The sequence below is a fragment of the Lagenorhynchus albirostris genome, chromosome 17 (assembly GCF_949774975.1).
Source record: "Lagenorhynchus albirostris chromosome 17, mLagAlb1.1, whole genome shotgun sequence".
In the NCBI taxonomy this organism is placed as follows: Eukaryota; Metazoa; Chordata; class Mammalia; order Artiodactyla; family Delphinidae; genus Lagenorhynchus; species Lagenorhynchus albirostris.
This window is the reverse complement of record NC_083111.1, coordinates 2168320-2194491: the sequence shown is the minus strand read 5'-3', so window position 1 is coordinate 2194491 and position 26172 is coordinate 2168320. Positions and strand designations below refer to the sequence as shown.

Below are 26172 nucleotides of genomic sequence, written 5' to 3'. Positions count from 1 at the left end.
ACAGTACGTAACGTTTTACTTCTTATGTTTTCCGTGTGTCTTTAGCCCCCTGTGCTGTCAGGAATCTGCAGGACTTGGCTCGTATTTACATTCGACGCACACTTAGAAATTTCATCAATGATGAGATGCAGGCCAAGGGCGTTCCTCAGAGGGCTCCGCCCAGAAGGAAAAGGAAGAGGGTCAAGCAGAGGATTAACACTTACGTCTTTGTGGGGAATCAGCTCATCCCTCAGCCTCTGGACAGCGAGGAGGAGGAGAAGATGGAAGAGGATAACGCGGGGGAGGAGACGGGCCGCGGCGCCGCCCGCGAGCAGGAGACGCCGCCCCAGAACTTGCTGAGGGAGAAGATCATGAGGCTCCCCCTGCCCGAGGCTCTAAAAGCCTACTTGACGTACTTTAGGGAGAAGTAACTTAGAGCAAGAAGGAAGAACGCCTACTGATAACTCCTTTAGTCTTGAAAATGTAGCATTGTTAGACGTTAAAAGAGAATGCTTTCTTTCATCAGAGTGAATTTTTAGTGGAAAAAGTATAACTTGTTTCTGTCTTGGTAATAAAAATGATGTATTCTGTGATTAAAAAGAATCCCTTTTATAAAATATATTTTTCTTTAAATCTTGTTAAAATTGCTGTTTTAACTTGGAGCGACTTCAAGAGTGGAATGTAACAGTAGTCAAGACTGGGTCCTTCAGACCCTCATCTGGTTCCTTACAGACTAGTAGTGGTGAGGGTTAGATTTAATCTTCCATAAGGTGAAATAATCAGGAAGCATATATGTAGTCTGATTCCAATTGCAGCCATTTGCATTTCCTCCATGAAACCTTTATCTAACAAGGAAATCAGAAGCTTTGTGTGTTGCAGTCACTATTGCTGAGTTGCTGTAGGTCTGTTCCGGGCAATGTATGAGTGCAATAACGATGCAGATACGGAGTAATGTAGCTTTAAAAAGCCTCCTCCTTTCAGGGAGTTCAACAGCACTGCTACTCTTGCTCTTGAATCTGTTGCCAAAAGACATGGGGAAAACATCTGCTTCTCTCATAGAGATTTTAGGAGCACGTCAAGTGAATATTAAAGTAAAACGTATATACTTAATACAACTCTTAGTTTGGTTGGACCCTTTACATTTTCAGTATTTAAAAATGATGAGGTTATCTTACTCTGAAGTTTTAGAAGATAGTATATTTAGGACGGTTTTCCCTGTAGTCCACTGTATAAAGTATTTGCTTTAAGAGAGTCCGTTGTTCTACGCGACTGTTGATGGCTCATCGGTGAATCGGCCTGAGTGGGCTGGTCACAGGTGCACTTTAGCAAAGGAAACTCCTGGTTCATTGGCAGGTTCATCCTTGACAAACAGGGCTGCGCCAGCCTGCATTTGCTTTGAAATTCATCTTTGTAGCATAGGAAGTAGTCACAGAAATTATATGTAGATGACCTTTTCCTTGAAAATTCGGAATCATAGTGTAATCTTTGGGACCTACACTGGGCTCATTTAATTTCTTCCCATGTTTTTATTTTGTTCTTGTTTCTTGTGGTAAAGTAACAGTGCTTTTCATTTTTTTGATTAATATCCCATACTACTGTATTCATTATTTGAATGTCAGTAGTGAAACAGGTGGTAAATGCCGTTATTAGTGTTTCTTTTCTTCCTGCTAGGGCCTGAAGAGTCATGCCTTGTTTAAGAAAGTATACAGTGTAGCATATTTACTATTTAGTGTTCCATGGATTATATATTTTTTAGAAGGAAAAATTTGAGAGTATCACTTATCACCACCAGCATCACTGTTACAACTGTTGAACAAGTATGCTTGAGGAAATGCAATCGATGTGTAGTGGAAGGATTATTATGTCTCTGCAAAGATTCAACCGTTAGATGAATGGTTTAAAAAAATCTCAGCTCTGGTAATTCCACACGTCTAAAAACAACTGTTTGAAATAGTCTAAACATGAATCATCCCAGGTAAATCAGGATATTTTAGTAATGTGAAAGATAATTTCGTGGAAGCTGTTCGTTTTTTACCATTGACTGGGCTTGGGCGTTGGGGGTATCTCCACAATTTTTCTTAGGCGATTACTAAGCTGTTATTGTTAAGAAATGCCCCATTCATTTCTATCAAGGAAAAAAAAATAGTTTCATGCTATTGTCACGTTAGAAATGTTCCTTTTATTTTGAAATCAGTGTCCATTTTAGAAGTTTAATTTGGGGCTCCTGGTGCCCACATATTTTTTATCTAGCCGCCCCCCCACCAGCTTTGTTGTTTTCGGGGCAAGTGTTCAGATAACGTCAATACGACGTTTTCTTAAATCGTGGTGTTAACTATTCATGAGGGACGTTTTTGTTAAGGATATATTTGAAGATGGAGTTTTTCACATCAGCTTTTATTCTGTTGGCTTTGGCAAAATGTACGGTAGGTTTTCATAATCATTGCCTATTTTTTGTCATTGAAATGTATCTTTTGTGTTTTTAAATGCATTTATTTCACAGTTGTGACTTTACTATTGACTTTAAATAAAGAAGTAGAAATAAAGAATGAAATTTTAAGCGAAAGCCCTTTTATCTATTAATGGGAATATATTAGAATGATTAAGAATATTTTGGGTGTTTATTTTTTAATGAAACATGTTATATTTGAGTGTGGATAATTGTGCTTTATAGGTGGAGAGGTAGCAAATAAAGATGAAGTAATTCAAAATGATGAGCAGTGTATTCATGGGAATTTACAGTGGGGTAATTATTTGTTTTGCGGAGAGAAAGTAGGCCTAGGGAGGGAGCACGACGACTTCCCCCCTCAGTCAGATTGCTGCTTGGAGATGGCTTGAGATAGCACCCAGGATCTGATAGAGCCCAAGAAACTGCCGGCAACACCATTAACTACCAGGAACATCGTTTAAATCTGTACTGCTTATTGGTCCATATATCTGCTTCTAGTACTAATAAAGAAAAATGTCATTAAGATAGCACACATAGTAGTTAAAATACAAAATGTGGAAGTGTTGGTGTTCAGCTGTTTGAGAGGACAAAAGTGAAGCAAAACCTGTTAATTTATGGGAAAACTTGGAAAATTATTTTAAATAAACAGTTGCATATAATTAAGCATCGTTCTCCAGTGGCCTGCCTTTTTTCTCTTTTTAAATTTAGAAAATGTCAGTACACCTATGGATATATGCTGAATTATGGTATAGAATTGTCTGTATTTGGACATCTCATTTCCTTTTGACTGTTGCCACCGCTGAAGGGTGTAGGGTTTTAAAAAATTTATTTTTATGGGGCTTCCCTGGTGGCGCAGTGGTTGAGAGTCCGCCTGCCGATGCAGGGGACACGGGTTCGTGCCCCGGTCCGGGAAGATCCCACATGGCGCGGAGCGGCTGGGCCCCTGAGCCATGGCCGCTGAGCCTGCGCGTCCAGAGCCTGTGCTCCGCAACGGGAGAGGCCACAACAGTGAGAGGCCCGCGTACCGCAAAAAAACAAAACAACAACAACAAAAAATGTATTTGTATGAACTATTCAAGTAGATACGAAGGATATTTATAAGATGCTTGGAAAGTCCAAGGAATGAGGGTTCACGTACGTACATGTGAGTACGAACCATGAGGCTTGACTGACAGCACTACCGTTCCTGTGTGTGCCCCTCTTCCCCGCTCATCCTAGCCCCCCTCTCAGGGTGCCCGTTTGTGACGGTCACACCTGGCTTTTTGCCGCGGTTTGTGACGGTCACACCTGGCTTTTTGCCGCGGTTTTACACATACGCTCGTATCTCCAGGCGGTATGAGCGGAATCACCCCTGTTCATTCCTGTGCACCTACTTTTCACTGCACGTTGTCTTTCTGAGGCTGGTCCCTGTTGTCTGTGGTGATGCTAGATTCCCACATTCCCACTTTTTTGTTCATTATTTCTTCTTAACTCTTGGATCATCTCAATTTTCTTTTGCCTAAAGTACATCTTTTAAAATTTCTTCTGGTGAAAGACCCTGCGGTAGCTAGCTCTTAGTTTTGTCTGTCTGAAAAAAATTTATCTTTGTTCTTGAAAAATATGACTAATATAATTTTAGGATGACAGTATTTTTCTCTAAAACAATGGAGTTCTCTACATTCTGGCTTTCATTGTAGCTGTTGAGAAGTTCACTGATAGCCATTCTTTGAAGGTTATCTTTTATCTCTGTTTTTACAGTTTTGTCCTGACATTGTTAATACTCTTGTCTTGGCGTTGTTGATTTTCTGTAGTTTCATGTAATGTGCTAGGTGTTCATTTTTATCTTTAATCCTACCTGGTATTTGTTTTATAGGTGTGTGGATTGGCCTCTTTGATCAGCTCTGGAAATTCTTGGCCATTTTCTTTTCTTACAGACATTGCCTCAACTTTTTGCCTCTCAGCATTGGATTCTAAATAATTCACTCAAATATATCTTCCAACCACTAATTGTCTTCACTTGCTTTAAGTCTGCTGTTAAACCCTTACACTGAGTTTTAATGTCTGTTAAATTTTCTAGTTCTGCTTAAAAGAATTTTTTTAAAAATAATTTCCTGCTCTTTATTAATACGTTCAATTCGGTGAGCACACTGAACCTGTTTTCTATTCCATATCTGATTCCAGTATCTGAACTCTGTGGCGGGCTTCTGCTCAGGATGTCTCTGAGGGCTAGCTGTGACGACCCCGTTTCTCTTGTGCTTTGCGGGCTTTGACTGAGCTTGTGGAACTCTATCTGTGAGGGTTTATTGGAGGCCAACTGGTCTTTGCCAGAAGCACTGCTGGCTCACGGCCTCTTTAAACTAAGTCCTGGGTTTAAGGGTTTCACACCACTCAGGGAGAGGGGCCTGAACATCCACGGGAAAGCTAACCTGGGGACGTTACATCTTTGGGGAGATTTTACTCTCTCCTCATAGCAAGTTTTGAAATAGGCAGTTTTCTCTGCGTTCTCTGGGGGAAGGAGGGGACAAGGTGGATTATTTCTAGTTCTCCTTAATGAACTTTCTGCGGACGTGGAGATTCCAATGAAGCCCTCCCCATTTAGGAAAGGGCTTTTCCGCTTCTTCCTGTAAGCTTGCTGCCCCAAATCAGAAGTTAATGTCGCTAAGTTAAGCGAATACTCCAGCTGAATGAGACTCCAGTGTGCACGAACCTTGCTGGCTTCCCTTTTCCCTTTGTTTTTGGACCCTTGTCTATGTCTTATTAACTTGCTCACTCAGCACACTGATGTCTTTTTTAAAAAAGTGTTTCTAACGCTTTATATAGCACACACAGTTTTCTGCTGGAGTTTCCTAAGGCCTGCGAGGAAAGGTCCCACAGCCGCGATGCGGCTGGCATTCATGTGCTCCTCTGGGCCTTGCAGTTCTTAGCCTTATACTCATGGAAGGTGACAGTAGGGTGTTTTTTTTCCATTGACTGTCAGGTTTTTAAAAGTAGAAAGTTTTTAGTCTTTCCTTCCAGAAAAATGCCCTACGAATACAATGTAATATTTATTATATTGAATATTTTGAACTGAAAACGACACACAAACCCGCATGTCTTGTCCAAGTTCTCCAAATTGCAAACATCACCAAGAGCATCGGAATTGTTAGCGGTGGACCTGAAAGGACGAAGCTGGCTTTTTCGTTTATTGATATAGACAATAAGAGACACACGAACGATGTCAAGCATAGTTCAAGTTTATTTTAAAATCATTCTTGTTCATGGAGATTTGAGTTTTTTCTTCTGATTTTTGTATTAAAACCCAAAACCCCACATATTTAAAAGTTGGAACATTCTGCCAATAGAGGGCAGTGTTCACCTACAGTAGAATGTAAAGGAACGAAGAATTGCTGAGAGAAGGAGAATGAATCTGTTTCTTCTTTATACTCATAAGGTTGATAAAATTTGACAAAACGTTCTCCACTCACTACCTCTGTCTCGCAGCGTGGTCATCTGGAGTTGCTGCCTAAATTAACCATCCAAGTCTCACTTTGTTTTTCTGTTTTGCATTTTTTAAAGTTCTATTTTAGGGATGAGATTTGTTTGAAAGTTTCAGTCTTTAAAGATAAAACCAAAACCTTAAATACCTGCTTACAGAGTGCCCAAAAAGTACACGTTGAACTGCAAGACATACTTGTGGCAGAAGTCTTCTGTTTCCATCGGTGTCGCCGGGAGAGGGCCGCCCGCCCCCGGGCTCCTAGAGGGTGAGAGGCGGGTCTGCAGCCGCCGGGGCGGCGGGTCCTGGAGGCTCATCGGTGCCACTTCACGTGCTCACACGCGTGACCGTGGGTGCGTCTGCTCCAGGGCCGGGCGTGGGCGCTAAACAGTGTTAAAGGAAGAAACCAGAAGCAGCTCGTGGGAATCTCTTATTTGTGCAGCGCTTTGGGTTTCAGGAGTGGAATAATACAGTTCGGAGTAGGGAGTATGTGCCCCCGGGTCAGCCAATTATTACTGCGCTCGCCCTTCAGGGTTTGGAAGTGTTACCGGATAAAAAGAAGAAAAGCTGTCCTGCGTGGATGCAATAAATAATGAACCAACGTGAGCTGCCGAAGCCCGGCCGGGAGCTGAGAGGCTGGGCTCACGGAAACAGTGGAGCGACGCGCCAAGAGGAGGTGCCTTGCCGGGCGGCTTTGGCGCTGACGGGCCCTCTTCCCCGCGGCGCACCCCGCCCCGCCTCCTGGCCCAGCCCCGCGCTCCCCCCCGCCCCCGCGCTCCCCCCCGCCCCGCCGCGCCTCTGTCCCCCCAGGTCCCGCCCCCGCTCCGGTCGTCGAAGCAGGGTCCTCACTTTTCCGCAACCCCAGGCTTCGGCGCTTAGACTGGAAAGGGCGAGCCCTGAAGCGGTGAAAGGAACGGGTCTCCTAGCATCTTCCAGAACTTACCACAGAGAATTCCCATCTTCATTCCTTGGGTAATTTGCCTCCATAGAGTCCCAGTTTAACCCCTTTATCGTTGCGCCCACCCCCAAATCTTCCCTACTCTGAATTGGGTGAAGCAGCCACCCACGCCGCGTGCCCCCGCTCCCTTCTGGGCCTCCCCGCGCCCTGCGGTGGGCGTTGCTCCCGGGTACCCAGAGCAGCCGGGAGCGCGGGGCGGGGGCCCGGGCGAGCAGGCAGGTCGGCGCCCGGGAGACCACGCCGGAGTGGGCGGGCAGATGGGCCTGGGTGCACACCCGCCGTCCTCGCCTTCTGTGTGGGGAGAGAAACCGCGTCACTGAGCTGCCCTTCGGGTCGCACAGCGTGTGGAGCGCGCACCCTTCTCATCGTGGTGCTCAGGCTTTACGCCCCAAGAGGAGAAGAGGAGAAGTGCCTGTAGGACGAGGCGGTTGGAAGGGCCCAGCGTCCCCGGTAAAGTGTCTGCCGGTCGTGGCGGTTGCGCGCGGGAGGGAGCCGCCTGCCCCGTTCGGGTGCATCCCTGGGCGGGTGAGTCTCACTCTCCCCGAGTGAGACTCCGGGGATTTTGAGCAAGAGGTAGGACGAGCAGCGCCGGGTCACTTTTCGTCATAATCGTGAAATGAGGATCTAGCTGGGTAATGAGAGTTCAAGCTGGTGGTTGGTCGTTGCACATAAGCCCACTTATATTCGGCCCAGAGTAATTTTTGTTAAGCATCTTAATTTTATGTGCTCGTGAATACGAAAAACAGCCTTACTGTAAAAACCCACAAGACGCATTCTTGAGCCCGGGGCCGCTTCTCGTGTGGTGGCCAGAGGGCAGGGCGAGCGGGGCCTTTGGCCTTGAACCTTGCCTGTGTCGTGTTGCGGCGTCAGTTTCTGCAGAAGCCCCAGCGCCAGGCACAGGGCGGCCTGTCCGTCAGGTGCCAAGGCCGGCGGTCGGCCCGTGCCGGACACCCTCTCCTGGAGGCCCTGAGCGGAAGGGAGAGGGCGTTGTCCTTGCAGCTGTGCAGAGCCTTCCTCGGCTGGAGAATGACGCCCAGTGGCTGGACCCTCAGGACATCAGCCGGGCCCCCTCCAAGTTCCCAGCTTCCTGGGGTCTTGGTTTCTTAGTCTGTAAAATGGGGATGCTAGCGGTTTTCGCCCCCTGGCGTTATTCTCAGGTGACATGAGCTCGTGCGCGTTACACGCTTAGGAGAGGATCTGGTTCTGCCCAGCTGTATGGAAGGGTTTGCAGTGACTACTGTTTACGGCTCAGGGCATGAACTTTGGACTCATATACCTACAGGAAGCTGGCTGGCAGGGTCCTCTGAGGGGAGCAGGGGGGGGGCGCAAAAGACGACCTGCCCTTAGTAGAGTGATGGGCAGCGACTGACCTGCAGCTGGAGTCCTGGGGAGCGGGGACAGCCCGGGGCCAGCCAGCTCCTGAGTGGGTGCTGCCCTCAGGGCTTGGGGCCCATTGATAATGAGCTGGCTGTAGTTTTCAAGAAAATATGGAAGTCAAAAGTGAAATTCCCTGTTTTTTTTTTTTTTTTAATTTTTTTGGCCAAGCGACACGTCTTGCAGGTATGTTAGTTCCCCAACCAGGGATGGAACCTGGGCGCTAGGCAGTGAAAGCGTGGAGTCCTAACCACTGGACTGCCAGGAAGTTCCCTCCCTGAGTTTTATTTTTATTTATTTATTCAAAAAAACATTTGTTTATTTATTTGGCTGCGCCAGGTCTTAATTGCGGCACACGGCATCTTCGTTTCTGCATGTGGGATCTAGTTCCCTGACCAGGGATCAAACCTGGGTCCCCTGCACTGAGAGCACAGAGTCTTACCCACTGGACCACCAGGGAAGTCCCCCTGACTTTTCAATATTAGCAGCTAATTACAGTTTTTCAAAGTGAAAGGCTCGACCACGTGTGTTTGCAGGTTGCTTTCAGCCCAGAACCTTCAGTTTTTGACCCCTATTGGAGACAGGGTATGAAAGCCGAGAGAAGTATATGCAAAGTCTGTTCAGATTGGTCCTCTACTTCTTTGGGGCCAAAAATCCTTGACATAGGATTACATTTTCATGCAAGCAATATCATGAAGGACCACAACTAACTGCTTAAGATGAAAATTCTGAAAAAGAAAAGGCAGATCTGCCTTTGAAAGCAAAAGAAAAAAGAGATAAATTGTTCTTCATCAAAATCAACAACTTTTGCACTTCAAAGGACACCATCAAAAAAGTAATAAGACAGAATGGGAGAAAAATTTCAAATCATATATGAGAACCCTTTTACCTCAACAATTTAAAAACCCACATAACCCAGTCAAAATTGAGCAAAGTATTTGAAGAGCTATTTTTTAAAAGAAGGTACACAAATGGTGAATAAAACCCATCTGGAGATGCTCAGCATCATTAGTAATTACTGAAATGCAAATCCAGAATGAGCTACAACTTTAACTCTTGAGAATGACAAAATAAAAATGTCAGACGATAACGTGTCAGCAAGGATGTGGAGAAACACTGCTGATGGAATTGTGAAGCAGAGCCCGTTGGAGGACAGCTTGGCAATTCCTCAAAACCTTAAACGTAGAATTACCGTATGACCCAGCAGTTCTGGTCCAAGAAAAACGAAAACATGATATTGATTCTTCCAATCCAAGAACATGGTATATCTCTCCATCTGTTGGTGTCATCTTTGATTTCTTTCATCAATGTTTTCTTTAAAAAAATTAATTTATTAATTTTTGGCTGCGTTGGGTCTTTGTTGCTGTGCGCGGGCTTTCTCTAGTTGCGGCGAGCGGGGGCTACTCTTTGTTGCGGTCCGCCAGCTTCTCATTGCGGTGGCTTCTCTTGTTGCAGAGCACGGGCTCTAGGCGCTCGGGCTTCTCACTGTGGTGGCTTCTCTTGTTGTGGAGCACGGGCTCTAGGCGTGCGGGCTTCAGTAGTTGTGGCTCACGGGCTCAGTAGTTGTGGCTCGCGGGCTCTAGAGCGCAGGCTCAGTAGCTGTGGTACACGGGCTTAGTTGCTCCGCGGCATGTGAGATCTCTCCGGACCAGGGCTCTAACTCGTGTCCCCTGCGTTGGCAGGCGGATTCTTAACCACTGCACCACCACGGAAGTCCCTTTAGCAGTATTTTTTTTTTTTTTTTTTTTTTTTTTTTGCGCGGTACGCGGGCCTCTCACTGTTGTGGCCTCTCCCGTTGCAGAGCACAGGCTCCAGATGCGCAGGCTCAGCGGCCATGGCTCACAGGCCCAGCCGCTCCGCGGCATGTGGGATCCTCCCAGACCGGGGCACGAACCCGTGTCCCCTGCATCGGCAGGCGGACTCTCAACCACTGCGCCACCAGGGAAGCCCTAGCAGTATTTTTAAGTGGAGAATTGATCTATAAATAATTCCTGCCTACAGAGAATTTTCCAGTCTCTTTCTCTCTCTCCTTCCTCCAAATATTCATGGAGTGCCTATTTTATACTAATAGCTAAAAAAAAAAAAAAAAAAAAAAAAAAAAAAAGCTATATTTTGCTTCTTGGTCCTTCCCTCTGGCTCTTATACCAAAAATGGGAACATAGATAATAAAGAAAAAAAAAAACCCCAACCCCCCAAATATATAGAGTGCAAATTCTGAGATGTCCTATGTAGGAAACTGTGCAGGGATGGAACATTGCCAGCGGGGGTGGGGGTGGGGAGAGCTTACTTAGAAGCATCAGGGCTGGCCTGCCTGAGAAGGGGGTTGAAACCTACAGAATGAGGAGACAGCCATTCAAAGAACTTCCAAGCAGAGGAGTGAAGTCTAAGGCTGAGTAGATTTTGGCTCTTAGAGAAGCTGAAAGAAGGGCAGTGGGGCTTCGTGGCTGGAAGGAGAGTGTCTCAAGACATCGAGTAGAGGAAGTGAGTAGAGGAGAACCTCCTTCAGCCAAGCCTGGGCAGGCGAGCAGCCCCTGGGCCTCTGTCCCTGGGAGCCAGGGCTTGGTGCTGGCAGGGTGCACCCAAAACCCGAACGTCTGCTCTCGTGGCCATCACCATCACGTGGCCATCACCATCACGTGGCCATCACGTGGCCATCACGAGGACCATCTTCTGTGGTCCCAGAAGATGCTTCCCCTCATCTCCTGCCCTAATGCCTCAAAACAAAAGGGGATGTTACCTCTCCAAAGGCTGCCGGGACTTATGGGAGATACTGGTGCTAACCCTGGAGCAGAGAGGCGATTTGAGCTGTAGGAACATGTAGGTAAGAGAGAACACAAATACGCTACCTTGTCACATCCCTCCATTCACAATAGCATGACAGCCATTCTCATTCACGCATAATCAATTTCCCAATCTCATTGATCATCCGTTTCCTTGATTCTCTTCATGAACCCATCCCTGGACTGGACATACTCATAAGTTAGCAAGGGATTTGCCTCTTCCTCTTGAATTCACACACTCTACGTTTGTATAGTTGTATGTCTAGACATAATGTGTGTGAAGTGTGATAACAGACTTTTTATGCTGGTAACTGTATAAACTTGGAATGCTTAATTAAAAATAGATTTACTTTTGTAAAAATATTTAATAAGGTTTAATTACATTTTTATAAGTAAAGGTTTAATTTTAATACATTTGATTTAAAATTTGATAAATTGTGATTTGCATTTAACTAGTTTAAATTATTATATTTTTTATTTTTCCAGCTTTACTGAGTATAATTGACAAAATTGTATATATTTAAAATGTACAATATGATGATTTGATCTGTGTATACATTATAAAATGATTACCACAACCAAGTTAAATAACACATCATCACCTCACATAGTTACTCTTTTGTTTTGTTTTTGTGAGAATGCTTTAACTGCACTCTCTCAGCAAATTTCACATCGACAGTACTATAGTCACCATGGTGTACATTAGATCCTCAGAACCTCTTTTAACTGAAAGTTTGTACATTTTGACCAACAGCTCCCCATTTCCCCCACTCCCAAGGCTCTGGCAACTACCGTTTATTCTCTGATTCTGTGAGTTCAACTTTAGTTTAATTTTAGGGTTCCACATGTAAGTGATACCACACAGTGTTTAGCTTTCTCTATTGGGCTTATTTCACTTAGCACGAAGCGCTCCAGGTCATCCACGTTGCCAGTATCTTGGCTATTGTGAACAGTGCTGCAGTGGACCTGGGAGTGCAGGTAATCTCTTTGAGATACTGATTTTTTTTTTTTTTTTTTGCGGTATGCAGGCCTCTCACTGTTGTGGCCTCTCCCGTTGCGGAGCACAGGCTCCGGACGCACAGGCTCAACGGCCATGGCTCACGGGCCCAGCCGCTCTGTGGCATGTGGGATTCTCCCGGACCGGGGCACGAACCTGTGTCCCCTGCATCAGCAGGCGGATTCCCAACCACTGCGCCACCAGGGAAGCCCCCTGAGATCCTGATTTTGTTTCCTTTGGAGATATACACAGAAGTGGGATGGCTGGTTCATACGGTAGTTCTATTTCTCATTTTTCTGAGGAACCTCCATACTGTTTTCCATAGTGACTGCACCAGTTTACATTCCACCAACAGTGCACACGGGTTCTCTTTTTCCCACATCCTTGCCAACGTTTGTCATCTCTTGTCTGTTTGTTAACAGCCATCCCATCCGAACAAGCGTGGTGATATCTCATTGTGGTTTTGAATTACATTTTCCTAATGACTAGTGATGTTGAGCATCTTTTCATCTATCCGTTGGCCATTTGTATATCTTCTTTGGAAAAATGTCTATTCAGGTCCTTTGCCCATTTTAAAATTAGATTATTTGGGGATTTTGTTATTGAGTTATATGAGTTCTTTATATATTTTGGGTATTAGCCAGGTATCAGATATATGATTTGCAGATATTTTCTCCCATTCTATAGGTTGCTTTTTCATTTTGTGGATGATTTCCTTTGCTGTGTAGAATTTTTCTAGTTTGATGTAGTCCTGTGTTTGCTTTTGTTGCCTTTGCTTTTGGCATCAGATCCAAAAAATCGCCAAGACCAATCTTAAGGAGCTTTTGCCCTGTGTTTTCTTCTAGGAGATTTAGGTCGCAGTTCTTACATTTAAATCTTTAATGTATGTTGAGTTAATTTTTGTGAGTGGTATAAATTAGTGATCCAGTTTTATTCTTTTGTGGGTGGCTGTCCAGTTTTCCCAACACCATTAATTGAAGAGGTTATCTTTTCCCCATTGTGTATTCTTAGTGCCTTTGGCAAATATTAATTGACCGTATATGTGTGGGTTTAATAGTGGACTCTCTATTCAGTTCCATTGGTCTATGTGTCTTTTTAATGCCACTATCATATTGTTTTGATTACTATAGCTTTGTAATGTAGCTTGTACTCAGAAAGTGTGATTTCTCCAGCTATGTTCTTCTTTCTGAGGATTGCTTTGTCTATTTTGGGGTATTTTGTGGTTCCATATGAATTTTAGGAGTTATAAATGTTTTTCTGTTCTCGTGAAAAATGCCATTGTGTTTTAATAAAGATTGCATTGCGCCTGTGTATCGCTTTGGATAGTATGGATATTTTAACAATATTAATTCTTCCAGTCTGTGAACATGGGATATCTTTTCATTTGTTTGTGTCTTCAGTTTTTTTCATCATCGTCTTATAGTTTTCAGCACACAGATTTTTTTACCTCCCTGGTTACATTTATTCCTAAGTATGTTATTGTTTTTGATGCAATTGTCAATGGGATTGATTTCCTAATTTCTCTTTCAGTTAGTTTGATGGAGCCTTTAGGGTTTTCTAAATCTAAGATTGTCATTTGCAAACAGAAACAATTTTACTTCTGCCTTTCTGATTTGGATGCCTTTTATTTTTTTTCTTACCTAATTGCTCCGGCCAGGACTTCCAGTATTACGTTGATTAGAAATGGTAACAGTGGGAACTCTTGTCTTGTTCCTGATCTTAGAGGAAAAGCTTTCAGCTTTCACCACCAAGTCTGATATTAATCGTGGGCTTGCTATATATGGCTTTTATTATGTTGAGATATGTTCCTTCTAAACCCTCTTTGTTGAGAGTTTTTATCCTGAAAAAATGTTGAATTTTGTCAAATGCTTTTTCTGCATCTATTGAGATAATCATTTGATTTTTATCTTTCATTCTCTTAATGTGGTGTATCACATTTATTGATTTGTGTATGTTGAACCGTTCTTGCATCCAAGGGATAAATCCCACTTGATTGTGGTGTATGATCCTTTCGATGTGCTGTTGAATTCAGTTTGCTGGTATTTTGTTGTGGATTTTTGCATGTATTTTTTGTCAGGGATATTGACCTGTGATTGTCTCTTCTAGTACTATTCTTGTTATTGAGAGTAATGCTGGCCTTGTAAAATGAGTTTGGAAGTTTTCCTTCAGCTTAAAATTTTTGGAAGAGTTTGAGAAGGATTGAGGTTAATTTGTCTTTAAATGTTTGATGGTATTCACCATTGAAACCATCTGGTCCTGGACTTTTCTTTTTTGGGTGTTTTTGATTACTGACTCAATCTTCTTACTAGTTACAGATCTTCAGATTTTCCTTTTTTTTTTTTTTTTTTTGATCCAGTCTTTGTAGGTTGTACTTCTCTAGAAATTTATCCATTTCTTCTAGGTTATCCAGTGTGTTGGCATATAATTTTTCATAGTAGCCACTTATGAACCTTTGTATTTTTGTGCTATCAGTTGTTATGTCTCCTCTTTAATTTATGATTTTAATTGAGTCTTCTTTTTTTCTTAGTCTACTTACAGATTTGTCAATTTTACCTGTCTGAAATCTAGCTCCTCCTTTCATTGATCTTTTTTACTGTTTTTCTAGTCTCCATATCATTTATTTCTGCTCTGATTTTTGTTATTTCCTTCCTTCTGCTAACTTTGGGCTTAGTTTGTTCTTCTTTTTCTAGTTCTTAGAAGTGTAAAACTAGATTGTTTATTTAAAGTCTTTCTTTTTTCTTATCGTGGGTGTTATGGCTATCAACTTCCCACTTAGAACTGCTTTTGCTGAATCCCATAAATTTTACTATGTTGTGTTTACATTTTCATTTGTTTCAAGATTTTTTTAAATTTCATTTTTGGTTTCTGTTTTGACCCATTGATTGTTCAGGAGTGTGCTGTTTAATTTCCACATATTTGTGAATTTTCCAGTTTTCCTCTTGTTATTAATGTATGCTTTCATCCCATTGTGGTTCAGAAAAGATATTTACCTGATATGATTTCAATCTTCTTAAATCTGTTAAGCCTTGCTTTGTGACTTAACATATGATCTATCCTGGAGAATGTTCCATGTGAGCTTGAGAAGAATGCGTATTCTGCTGTTGTTGGATGAAGTATTCTGTATATGTGTGTTAGGTCCATTTGGCTAATGTGTAGTCTAAGTTCAATATCCCTTATTTATTTTGTCTGAATGATCTATCTATTGTTAAAAATGGGGTATTGAAGTCCCGTGTTATTGTTACATTGCTGTCTATTTCTCCCTACAGATCTGTTAATATTTGTTTTATGTATTTGAGTGTACCAATGTTGGGTAATATATATTTACAATTGTTATACTCTCTTGATGAATTGACCTCTTTATCGTTATATAATGACCTTCTCTGTTCTTGTTATAGTTTTTGACCTAAAGTTTATTTTGTCAGATATAAGTATAGCTACCCCTGCTCTCTTTTGGTTTCTATTTGTGTGGAATATCTTTTTCCACCTCTTTACTTTGAGCCTGTGTCCTTAAAGCTGAAGCAAGTCTCTTGTAGCAGTCTATAGTTGTGTCTCTCTCTTTTTCAAAAAAATCCATTCAGCTACTCTGTGTCTTTCGGTTGGAGAATTTAATCCATTTACATTTAAAGTAATTATTGTTTAAAGTAATCACTGTTATCATCTTGTTAATTGTTTTCTGGCTGTTTGGTGGTTCTTTTCTTTTTTTTCTACCTCTCTTGCCTTCTTCCTCATGATTTGATGATTTTCCGTAGTGGTGTGCTTTGATTCCTTTTTCTTTGTCTTGTGTGTATCTACTATAGGTTTTTTTGCCTTGTGGTTACCATAAGGCTTACATGAAACTTCTTGTAAATGTGACAGTCTCTTTTAAGCTGACAGCAGCTGAAGTTGTGCTCCTTTGGTGGGTCACGTTCTTCAGGTTTTTATGTTTCTTGTAGCCTTTGCTCTGCTGTCTGCGTATTTGATGCAGCAGTTACCTCTTTCATACTTGACAGACTGGTTTTGGTGTGGAAAGACCTTCACCTGTGCGTGGGTAAGAGGGTGTGGCTGGGTTGGAGTAGGGGTTCTGGCTCTGGGGATGCCTCTGTGTTAGGCTCTATGCAGCTCTGTCAGCTGGAGGCAGTGTTGGTGAAGATTGCAGGCCTTCTAGAGGACCAAGGCTGTGGGTGTCCACAGTGGTGCTGAGGGATGCTGGGGTCTTTAGTGGCAAAGCCTGCTGGGACCACTCGATATTTTTTTCTTCCATGGGAGATGTCGTGGCTGAGAGGATTTTTTTGGTAATTGGTCCAGCTTGTGGTGGCCTTCATGGTGGTGATGTCACTGGTGTTGGATGTGTGGGTGCCCAGGCAGTAGCCGTGGAGCCGGGGTCTGGGGAGGGGGCACTTGTGGATCTGCAGCGGCTCCTGCGTCCGGGATGCTGGCCAGCCTGCAGCAGTGCTGGCTCGGGGAGCCCGAGATACAGGTGCAGAGCCATTTTCTGGGGTGCAGGTGGGCACACAGCAAGCAGAGCAGGCTTTGGGGGCTGGGTGTGCACCGGGGTGAGGTTGCTGGCAGCTGTGCTCATGGGGCAGTGTAGCAGAGGCTCCTTTCGGTGGGGGGCATGGCAGCATCTCCCTCCCGGGGGGCCTGTGCATATAACACTAGGGGTCCTCCACTAGGGAAGCTGCAGGAAATCTACAGCTGCCGTGCTCCCCAGTGGCAAAGGCTGCCCGGTCCCCACAGAGCAGGCCGTGGGCACCACAGGGGCACCTGCTGTTTGCCTGGTGTTGTTGGACCCCCTCTTCTTTGTTCCTCGCTGCCTCTGACGTCTCTGCTGAGCTGAGCTCCCCAGCAATCCTCTCTGTGCAGTTTTTCTCCTTCTTTTGCTCCACTGTGTTGCTGTAGGTTCTTAATTGAATTCTTTTTTGTTTGTTTGTTTTGTTTGTTTTTTTGCGGTACGCGGGGCTCTCACTGTTGTGGCCTCTCCCATTGCGGAGCACAGGACGCGCAGGCTCAGCGGCCATGGCTCACGGGCCCAGCCGCTCCGCGGCATGTGGGATCTTCCCGGACCGGGGCACGAACCCGTGTCCCCTGCATTGGCAGGCGGACTCTCAACCACTGCGCCACCAGGGAAGCCCCTTAATTGGATTCTTCAGCCCTCCTAAGGCTGTTTTCAATTGTGAATAGCTGTCTAATTGTTTTTTTGTGAGGGGAACAAAGGCTGGTATCTCCTACTGTTTCATCTTGCTCAGTTTAGATTATTTTAGAAAAATAAACTTTGTCAAAATACATATGAAAATAATTTATTCAGTTTTTACATTTGATTTGGATTTTTATGAATATATATTCAAACAGCCTTTGGATACAATTATGTTTTAAAAATTCTTTAAATCATTGAGAAATATTATAGTACATGCCAAGGAAGGGCTGGAAAAGAAGACACAAAAATAGAGCTCAGAAAAGGGGAAAAAAACAGTGGAAAAGTAGGATTTTAGAAGCAATCTGCTTAAATTTTTAAAATCTGAAGATAATGAAAGAGTAGGCTTCTGTCATGCATGACCCATATAAAATCTGCAGAGTTCATTACACATTTTTCAGGTTTAATTACTGATCAAAACAATTAAAACAAGCCAACTGGGCATTGCAAATTGTTTAGATTTTTACCACTGATCAAAATAATGAAATTGAGCAGAAAATTATTCTCATCAAATCCACAGTTTTATCAGGTCTGATAAAATTTATGAAACTACAGTCTTTAGTAAATGAAGCTTGAGTTACTGATCAAAATAATGAGAATAAGTGACAAAAGTATTTACATCAAATTTCTAACCCAGAAGCACAAAGGCGGTTCTGTCCAGTGTGAGATGACAAAGAAGACGCCTTCCCAGAATCAGCAGATCGGGGGAGAAGGTCAGGACTGGGGGCCCCGCTGGGAGCTGATCCTGGAGGGTGTGGCCCTGCTCCCGGAAAAGAAGCTGATTCGGGTTCATGGTGAGAAACCTTTTGCATTGGATGAAGAAGAAATAGAAACGAACCTTTATTTTAAGTTCGCAGACAATCTATATTTTGTTACTATTTTTCTGTTTTATAGCTAATTTTGGAGAGCAGCTTTTGTCAGTGAAGTTACTTGTGATGGAAGCATTTGGGTTCTTTATGAAGAGAATATAAAAAAGTCACTATTATAGAGAAAAGCACACATAATACAATTGCTAGAACTGAAAAAATCCTGGAGAAATAGCAAAAAATTGGTAGTATTTAACAAATAGAAGTAATAGTCAATATAAAAACATTGGTATGATGTTCTAAAAATACTTAGCCAAACATATTTAGTCAAATAAAATGACACTTTATTTATTTTTTGACAGTGTCCAATATTTACTGAAAACAATGGATAGATTCTAAGTATAGAAGAAGTAACTTTGGAATTTGAGGCTAGAATGTCTGAATATGTCAGATAAATATAAAAATAATAAAACAAATTAAAACTATCTAGAATGGGGCTTCCCTGGTGGCGCAGTGGTTGAGAGTCTGCCTGCCGATGCGGGGGACATGGGTTCGTGCCCTGGCCCGGGAAGATCCCACATGCCGCGGAGCGGCTGGGCCCATGAGCCATGGCCACTGAGCCTGTGCGTCTGGAGCCTGTGCTCCGCAACGGGAGCGGCCACAACAATGAGAGGCCTGCGTACCGCAAAAACAAACAAACAAACAAACAAAACAAAACAAACTAGAATGATAAAATCAAGTGAAAATTTTAATATAATGGGAATATTGTTAGGATCCAGATTATTTCTTTTTTCATTTATTATTTTAAAAAAATTTTTATTGGAGTATAGTTGACTTACAGTGTTGTGTTAGTTTCAGGTGTTGCAAAGTGAATCTGTTATACATATACATATATCCACTCTTTTTTAGATATTTAAGAGATGTTGAGATCTGTAATAATGATTCATATGAAGGAAGTTAAAATATTTCATGGTATTTTCCATGATAATGATAATTTTTCATATTCAATCCGCCTTTACGATTCTATATGTAAAATCTGTTAGGTTTTTTTTCTGAGTCTAAGTATCACTTTAAGAATTTTATTAACAGTTGCTGCTGCCTCAGTGAATAAAATTTCTCCAAACTGAAAACATCTCTCCAAGAATTACAGTGACTCTAGAAATGAGGTTTAATTTGGCGTTATTCTCAACAGAGCAAGATTATGTGGACAGTCTGGATTGTAAACACATAATTAGTGATTTTTTTTGACATGAAGGCAAGAGATAAATTTTGTGGAATAAATATGTGAGTATTTATGAGTTCTCTAGGTCTTCATTTTATTAGTCATCCACCACCACTGGTCCATCATCAGAACATCTCAGCACAGGTGATGATTATGATATTCAAAAGATCTTATGATTATGGAGGTATTCTTGTCAGGAGAGGGTGGCAGAATATATTTTATTTAATAGTTTGGTTTCCATTCCTTTACAGTGTAGACGCAGAGTGTGGGTCTATTTGTAGTCTTGTCCAGACTCTGCAGTGGAAGTGCTGGCCTGGGTGGACGAGCCTCCATCACTCAGCGCTGGGGCCTCTTGTGTCCTCCAGGACCTCGTGTGAAGTGATGCCCAATCAGTGTTGCCAGATGAACGCATATTACCTGGTACTCCCTCCTGCAATTCCACTTGTCACTACGACTTGCCTTTCAGAGCCTGGATGGACTGGCTCATTCTTAGGGAAGCATTTCCCATCCCCCATCAGCCCGAGCCATCGCTTCTCCCTCTGCGCTTCTGCAGACCTTACATCTGGCTGCATCCCACAGAGGGTCATCGCAGATGCTCTCAGCATCCCCTCTATCCCTGTATCAACAGCAGCCTTAGGGCAAACACACTGGTCTTTGCAGCTTCCCACAGGACTTGGCATGGGGGTATTCAGTACATTTTTTCTTTTACTGGCTATGATATTTTAAGAAATTAGTATACGTAAATCCTATAGTAAAATCCCTATTCCTCCACATTTATGAAATAAGTACTTGTGGTTTTGTCCTTTTGCTGCAGAATTTTTAACCTTGTATTAAATACGTACATAACAGACACTGTTCATTTTTAGACTGGTGAATGATTTTTATAATGTTTCACCAGTGGTGGTGGATGATTTTTATAATGTTTCAGGATAAATCTTTATAAGTTGTTATCAAAATAGCCAAGAGAAAAATATAAAAATAAGTTTCAGATCTCTGGTGGCTTGATCAAAGAAATACATAGTTTGAGGGTCAAAGATGCATTAATCTGTTGAGGTTAAGTGTGATTTTCTATCAAGTCAAAGAAAGGAGTGCACGCTAGTCTACTGGGTCTGAGAGGTTGTGTGGACCAGAGCTTCGGCACAGCCAGGCTTTGGGTCAGGATCTTCCTGCCCTGCTTATTTAATTGTAGATCTGCTGTTGGAACCACCTTTACTCTGCTTGCTATAGATGATCTGTTTTTAGCTGCTATAACTTTCTCAGAAAACATTATACCCCCTTAAGCGCCTTATTTCTTTTTCGTTTTTCCGTCCTTGTGAAGGAATCTTCCCAGCTTGACCTTAGCTGAATTCCGTTCTGTTCTTTTGTATTGTGCTTGCTTCAGGCAGAAGATGAACCAGATCACTGATGAACCATTTGGCATGAGACGTGCGGGTTTCAGGACTTCACTGAGGTGCTATTTTAGGATGACTGTGATATTATGGGTCAGAGTGAAAACAGAAAAAAGGTGTTCTTTTTTATTAAAAAGCAGCTCCAAATGAAATGACGTCAGTTTATAAACATTTGAAATGCGTCCTCATTTTCCACCGGTTTGGTAGAAATAGAGGGATGATTGCAGTTCCTGTGGGTCTTACTCTTTCCTTCAGGACGGTCTCTGTTAAGGATTCTGCCTGGTATTCATTGTCTCACACCTGGGAGGTCATGTGATGGCAACTTCAAGAGGAAAACGAGTAATCAGTATTCAAAAATAGTTTTTAAAAATAGCCAATAGCAGTTTACGGCTTTGGATAATCTTTACTGAACAATGGAAAGGGGAATTAGATTTCTCTGGAAACTATTCTGTTAGATTTTACGCGAGCAAGAGAGATCTGTTTGGAGGACGGATCCGTGCCCTGAATGGTGACTGTGCTTTTCCCGTTTTGCTGTGTAAACGGTCACGTGCTCACTGATGAAGGGCTAGTGGTGCTGGCTGGAGGTGCCCGGGTGTTGGCTGGCATGCCCCGCCTTTCCGGGTCTTCACCTCCGTCTTGACCTGAGATACCTCAGCGACCAGCTTGGAGAGCACCTCCGCCCACACACATAGTTTGCTCATCCTTTGTGAGCAGATTTTGTCATGTGGGAAGTTTTCTTGGGGAGCTGAGATGTGACCACCAAATTCACTTCCATCTGCAAGGCCAGGATTTTCCCCACTGCCAAAGGAATTCCTGGGGCTGCTGTAACTTGGTGCTTTGTTACAATGCAAGCAGGTATCACTGATGTCATGACAGTAATTTTAAATAAGGTAAGCATCGAGGAAATGAACATTGAGGACAGAAAACCTTACTGCAGATGTATGGGCACACCTAACCTCCCCCATCTGAGCCCATTTGGCCAGAGATGGTGGGTGGTGGTCTTTAGTTTGGGCTCATGATGCTAGAATACACGATCTATATTAAAACAGCCCTAACTGGGCTTCCCTGTGGTGGCGCAGTGGTTAAGAATCCGCCTGCCAATGCAGGGGACGCGGGTTCGAGCCCTGGTCTGGGAAGATCCCACAAGCCATGGAGCAACTAAGCCCGTGTGTCACAACTACTGAGCCTGCGTGCTGCAACTAATGAAGCCCACGCGTCTAGAGCCTGTGCTCCACAACAAGAGAAGCCACCACAATGAGAAGTCTGAACACCGCAACAAAGAGTAGCCCCTGCTTGCTGCAACTAGAGAAAGCCTGCGCGCAGCAACGAAGACCCAACGGCAGCCAAATAAATAAATAAATAAAATAAAATAAATTAAAAAAACAACAACAACAGCCCTAAGTGTGAATTGAAATTACAGAAGTACATATCTTAGCTGATAAAGAAAGGAATTTGGAGGGAGAATACACTAACTACCAAAAAACTACTTACGTTTATAAACCTTGATTCTCTTTTTGAGATTATTGAGGACCAGGTAGGATGACAATAAAAGCAAACCCCTTCTGTCCCCCACCCAGCTTCTCGCGTCTGGGTTTTCTTTGCTGAATCTGGACGTGATCAGAGGGCAAGCCAGGAGGACGCAGTTGGGATTAAACCAAATATTCTAATGCAACATTCCTTTTTTTTCTTATCGGACCTTTGGAATCCATGGTGACTTGGAGTCAGACAGCATCATCTAATACATGAGCTTTAGCTCAGAGAAAACATGAGCTCGAGCATAGTGTAAAAGAAACGTGCCAATTCATTTATTCACACCTCACAGAGAAATCATTGATTGGAAATGGTGGTTAAAATTTAGAAGGAAAATAAAAAACATTTTGACAGGGACAAAATCTGCTGAGGAAGTACTCAGAAAACGAAGACTGGATAGTATTTGATCTTGAAAATACAGTCTTTAGTGGCGCTGTATGTCTATAGTGTCTCTTATGTTATTGTAAATTGTATTCTGTTAGTAATTTTAAGCTTTCAAGTAATTAAAATTAGAAGGGGTCTGCCCCATATCTAGCATGGTGTCTGAAGCATTTTGTCACCAGGTCACATGGATATGACCCACGATGAGGTCTCTCAGTTTCCCTTTGGCAAAGTAAGAGCGCTGACATTTCTGTTTGAAAAATCATTGCAACTGTCTGTGAGTACTTTTCCTCTATGGATATACATATATTTAAATAACTGGCATTTTCTCTGGAGAGACTTTGCATTTCCCCTGCCGTAAGCAGAAAGTTGGAGACGGCCAAAGCCATAGCTGCTCTTGTCCCAAGCCAGGGAAACTTCTCTGTCTGAACTGCCTCTTTACTAGCAAAGACAATGTGTGTATTTTTGGTTTTTTTTTTGACAATATGTGTATTTAAGGCCGCTGTTTTTTAGAAGGTTGTCTGGGTTGAGCGTTGGGTAGACAGTGTAAGAAAGAAAGAAAGGATTTTGTTTTCTGTTGCCTCTTCCGTGATGTTTGCGGGGCCTGATGTGGGTGATTTAATCCACCTGTGGCCTCTGGTTCAGACTGAAACTCGGGATGAATTGTGAGTATCGATGTGGTGCATGTTCATGAAGGTGCTGACCTGTCCTCCACATCACGTCATTTGTGCCCTTTTCTCCCTTATTATTGGAGGGGGTGTGTGTGTGTGTGTGTGTGTGTGTGTTGGTGATGAGGGATTTTGGAGGCAGTGCTGTGCATCATCCTAAACCTGGCCTGGGATGCTGTTCATCAGTCAGTGCTGTGTCACCTGCCCTAACAGAAGAGTACACTCTGGGTGAGAAGCAGGGGACCAGAAAGAGAGAGGCAGTGTGCGTGGGGTCAGTGTGGCTCATCCCAAGTTTGTGAATCACGGTTGTCTTATTGAGGGCGTTTCTAAAGTATTTTAATAGTTAAATTCAACAACATTTGTCAGCCTCCCCATTCGCTACGGGGTAGATAAGTATTTCAGTTAACAGGAGAGGAAACAAAGGATGCTGAAGGTGATCTTGACGAGGGATCTGGCTGGGTTCTGGACCTGCGGTATCTCCTGAGACTCCCAATTCAGCCCACACCTTTGCTCAGAGCTTCAGAAAACGCCCAGTGATCCCCGTGGCTGCTGGGTCTAGGCAGGTGGACTCTTGTAAACAGGGCTTTGAAGGCCTTACAAGGAGTGTTTGGAGGTCAGCCAGGGCTGGGACTCTGACAGGGGGGTTCCCTCCACCCCGGGAGGCTGCCTCCTGCCCAGGAAGCCGCGGGCAGCACAGGTCCCCTTGCGTCTTGATGAGACCTTGAGGGGCGGCCGAGGGGCCGTGTGTCGGGATGCTCTGCCCTCAGAGGACTGGGGTTCTGGAGCCTACGTCACGTTTCCTTAGATACCACTGGGCATTGGGACTGACTCCAAGAAAAAGACTTTCAGAAAGCTTTGGTAACTGGAAGGGTAAATGAGTAAGAGAACTTGTCTCCTGCCCTCTAAGTAGCTCTGGCTCAGATGCTACTTTGGGTGTAAAATAATTGTCCGACCATTTATCTCAAATAGATTGCTGTCCGTTTACATCTCAAGCCCTCCTAGAGAGTCCTAGGACATAATTTGGAAGATTATTTTTATATAAACACGATCATCTGCACACACTCCTTGAGTCAGGTAATTGGTATCGATGAATAAAGCCTGCAGACAAATGCAGTGAACACTGGTACCAAAAGGTTTAACACTGTTTTAAAAGAATTCATAATGATTCTTTTTTACAATTTTTTATTTATTTATTTTTTACTTTTTGGCTGCACATGTGGCATGTGGGATCTTAATTCCCTGTCCAGGGATCGAACCCTGCACCTTCTGCGGTGTAAGTGTGGAGTCTTAACCGCTGGGCATCCAGGAAAGTCCCTGATTCCTTTAAAATTGTTTTTTTTTTTTTTTAGGTTATTATGTGCTAAATTGATCCTCTTACACCTAGACTAGTTAAGTCTTTGAATTTATAATGAAATCTAAATAAACTTGAAAGAAACAACAGGTAGTTTTAAAGCAAATGAGGTTCTTAAATAAAATACATTCTCTGCTTAGTTTTAGTGCCCTAATTGTGAAAATGAGCACCGCCCTTCCCAGGTAATTTTTATTTTCTTTTAGTTTTTAAAAATTTATTTATTTTTCTTTATTTTTGGCTGCATTGGGTCTTTGTTGCTGTGCACGGGCTTTCTCTAGTTGCGGTGAGTGGGGGCTACTCTTCCAGGCTTCTCACTGCGGTGGCTTCTCCTGTTACAGAGCACAGGCTCTAGGCACCCAGGCTTCAGGACTTGTGGCTCGTGGGCTCTGGAGCACAGCCTCAGTAGTTGTGCATGGGCTTTAGAGCGCAGGCTCAGTAGTTGTGGCATGCGGGCTCAGTAGTTGTGGCTCGCGGGCTCTAGAGCACAGGCTCAGTAGTTGTGGTGCACGGACCTAGTTGCCCCGCGGCGTGTGGGATCTTCCTGCACCAGGGCTCAAACCCGTGTCCCCTGCATTGGCAGGCGGATTCTTAAGTACTGCGCCACCAGGGAAGCCCCTTGACTGAGCACTCTTGATGCAGCAGTTCATTTGCTCCTCACAGAGGATGCTGATGAAGGTACTGTTATCACTTCCAGTCCTACCCACCGGCCTGCTGGCACCACATTAAGCAAACTGAAGAATAAAAATCATGTGATCATCTCAATAATGTAGAAAAACCTGTTGACAAAATTCAACATCCATTTATGATTAAAACGCTCAACAAAGTGGGTTAGAGGGAAATACCTCAACATAGTAAAGGCCATATATGACAAAGTTACAGCCAACACCATACTCAACAGTGAAAAGCTGAAAGAATTTCCTCTACAATCAGGAACAAGACAAGGATGCCCACTCTCACCACTTTTAGTCCACCTGGTATTGGAAATCCCAGCCATAGCAACCAGACTAAAAAATATAATAATAAAAAGAATCCAGATTGGAAAGGAAGAAGTTAAACTATCACTGTTTTCAGGTGACATGATACTATATATAGAAAATCCTAAAGACACCACCAAAAAACTATTAGAACTAATAAATGAATTCAGTAATGTTTCAGGATAGAAAATTAATATACAGAAATCTGTTACATTTTTATATACTAACAACAGACTATCAGAAAGAGAAATTAAGAAAACAATCCCATTTACAATTGCATCAAAAAGAATAAAATACTTAGGAATACATTTAACCAAGGAGGTAAAATACATATACTCCCAAAACTATAAGACACTGATGAAAGAAATAGAAGATGACACTAACAAGTGGAAAGATATACCATATTCATGGATTGGAAGAATTGACATTGTTAAAAGATTATTAGCCAAGACAATTTACAGATTGAATGTAATCCCTAACAAAATACCAATGGCATTTTTTCACAGAACTAGAACAAATAATTCTGAAACTTGTATGGAAACACAAAAGACCCCAAATATCCAAAACAATCTTGAGAAAGAAGAACAAAGCTGGAGGTATCATCCCCTCTGATTTCAAAGTCTGCTACAAAGTTACAGTAGTTAAAACAGTATGGTACTGGCCCCAAAACAGACACATAGATCACTGGAACAGAGTA

At 43.0% G+C, this 26172-nt stretch overlaps 1 protein-coding gene and 2 long non-coding RNA genes across 13 annotated transcripts in view; 2 read left to right on the top strand and 1 right to left on the bottom strand.

Moving 5' to 3' along the window:
• PCMTD1 (protein-L-isoaspartate (D-aspartate) O-methyltransferase domain containing 1) overlaps window positions 1-3088 on the top strand; it is a 61228-nt gene extending 58140 nt beyond the window's left edge. For all 10 annotated transcript variants that reach the window (XM_060128540.1, XM_060128529.1, XM_060128528.1 and 7 more), the window contains one exon: window positions 46-3088. In XM_060128540.1, coding sequence (XP_059984523.1) covers window positions 46-410 — 365 coding nt within the window. In that variant the 3' untranslated portion in view covers window positions 411-3088. The remainder of the gene's footprint in view (window positions 1-45) is intronic.
• A 2569-nt stretch (window positions 3089-5657) lies between these two features.
• Window positions 5658-7162, bottom strand: LOC132508223 (uncharacterized). 2 transcript variants are annotated; one of them, XR_009536472.1, is made up of 3 exons: window positions 7110-7162; window positions 6075-6259; window positions 5658-5961 (listed from the first exon to the last, which is right to left on the bottom strand). It is a non-coding gene; the product is annotated as an uncharacterized LOC132508223 (long non-coding RNA). The 2 variants fall into 2 exon arrangements; XR_009536473.1 differs by lacking the exon at window positions 7110-7162 and adding an exon at window positions 6820-6912.
• The window catches only part of LOC132508224 (uncharacterized), a 208536-nt gene continuing 189085 nt past the window's right edge, over window positions 6722-26172 (top strand). Inside the window, exon 1 of the long non-coding RNA XR_009536474.1 lies at window positions 6722-6848. This is a non-coding gene — a long non-coding RNA (uncharacterized LOC132508224). The remainder of the gene's footprint in view (window positions 6849-26172) is intronic.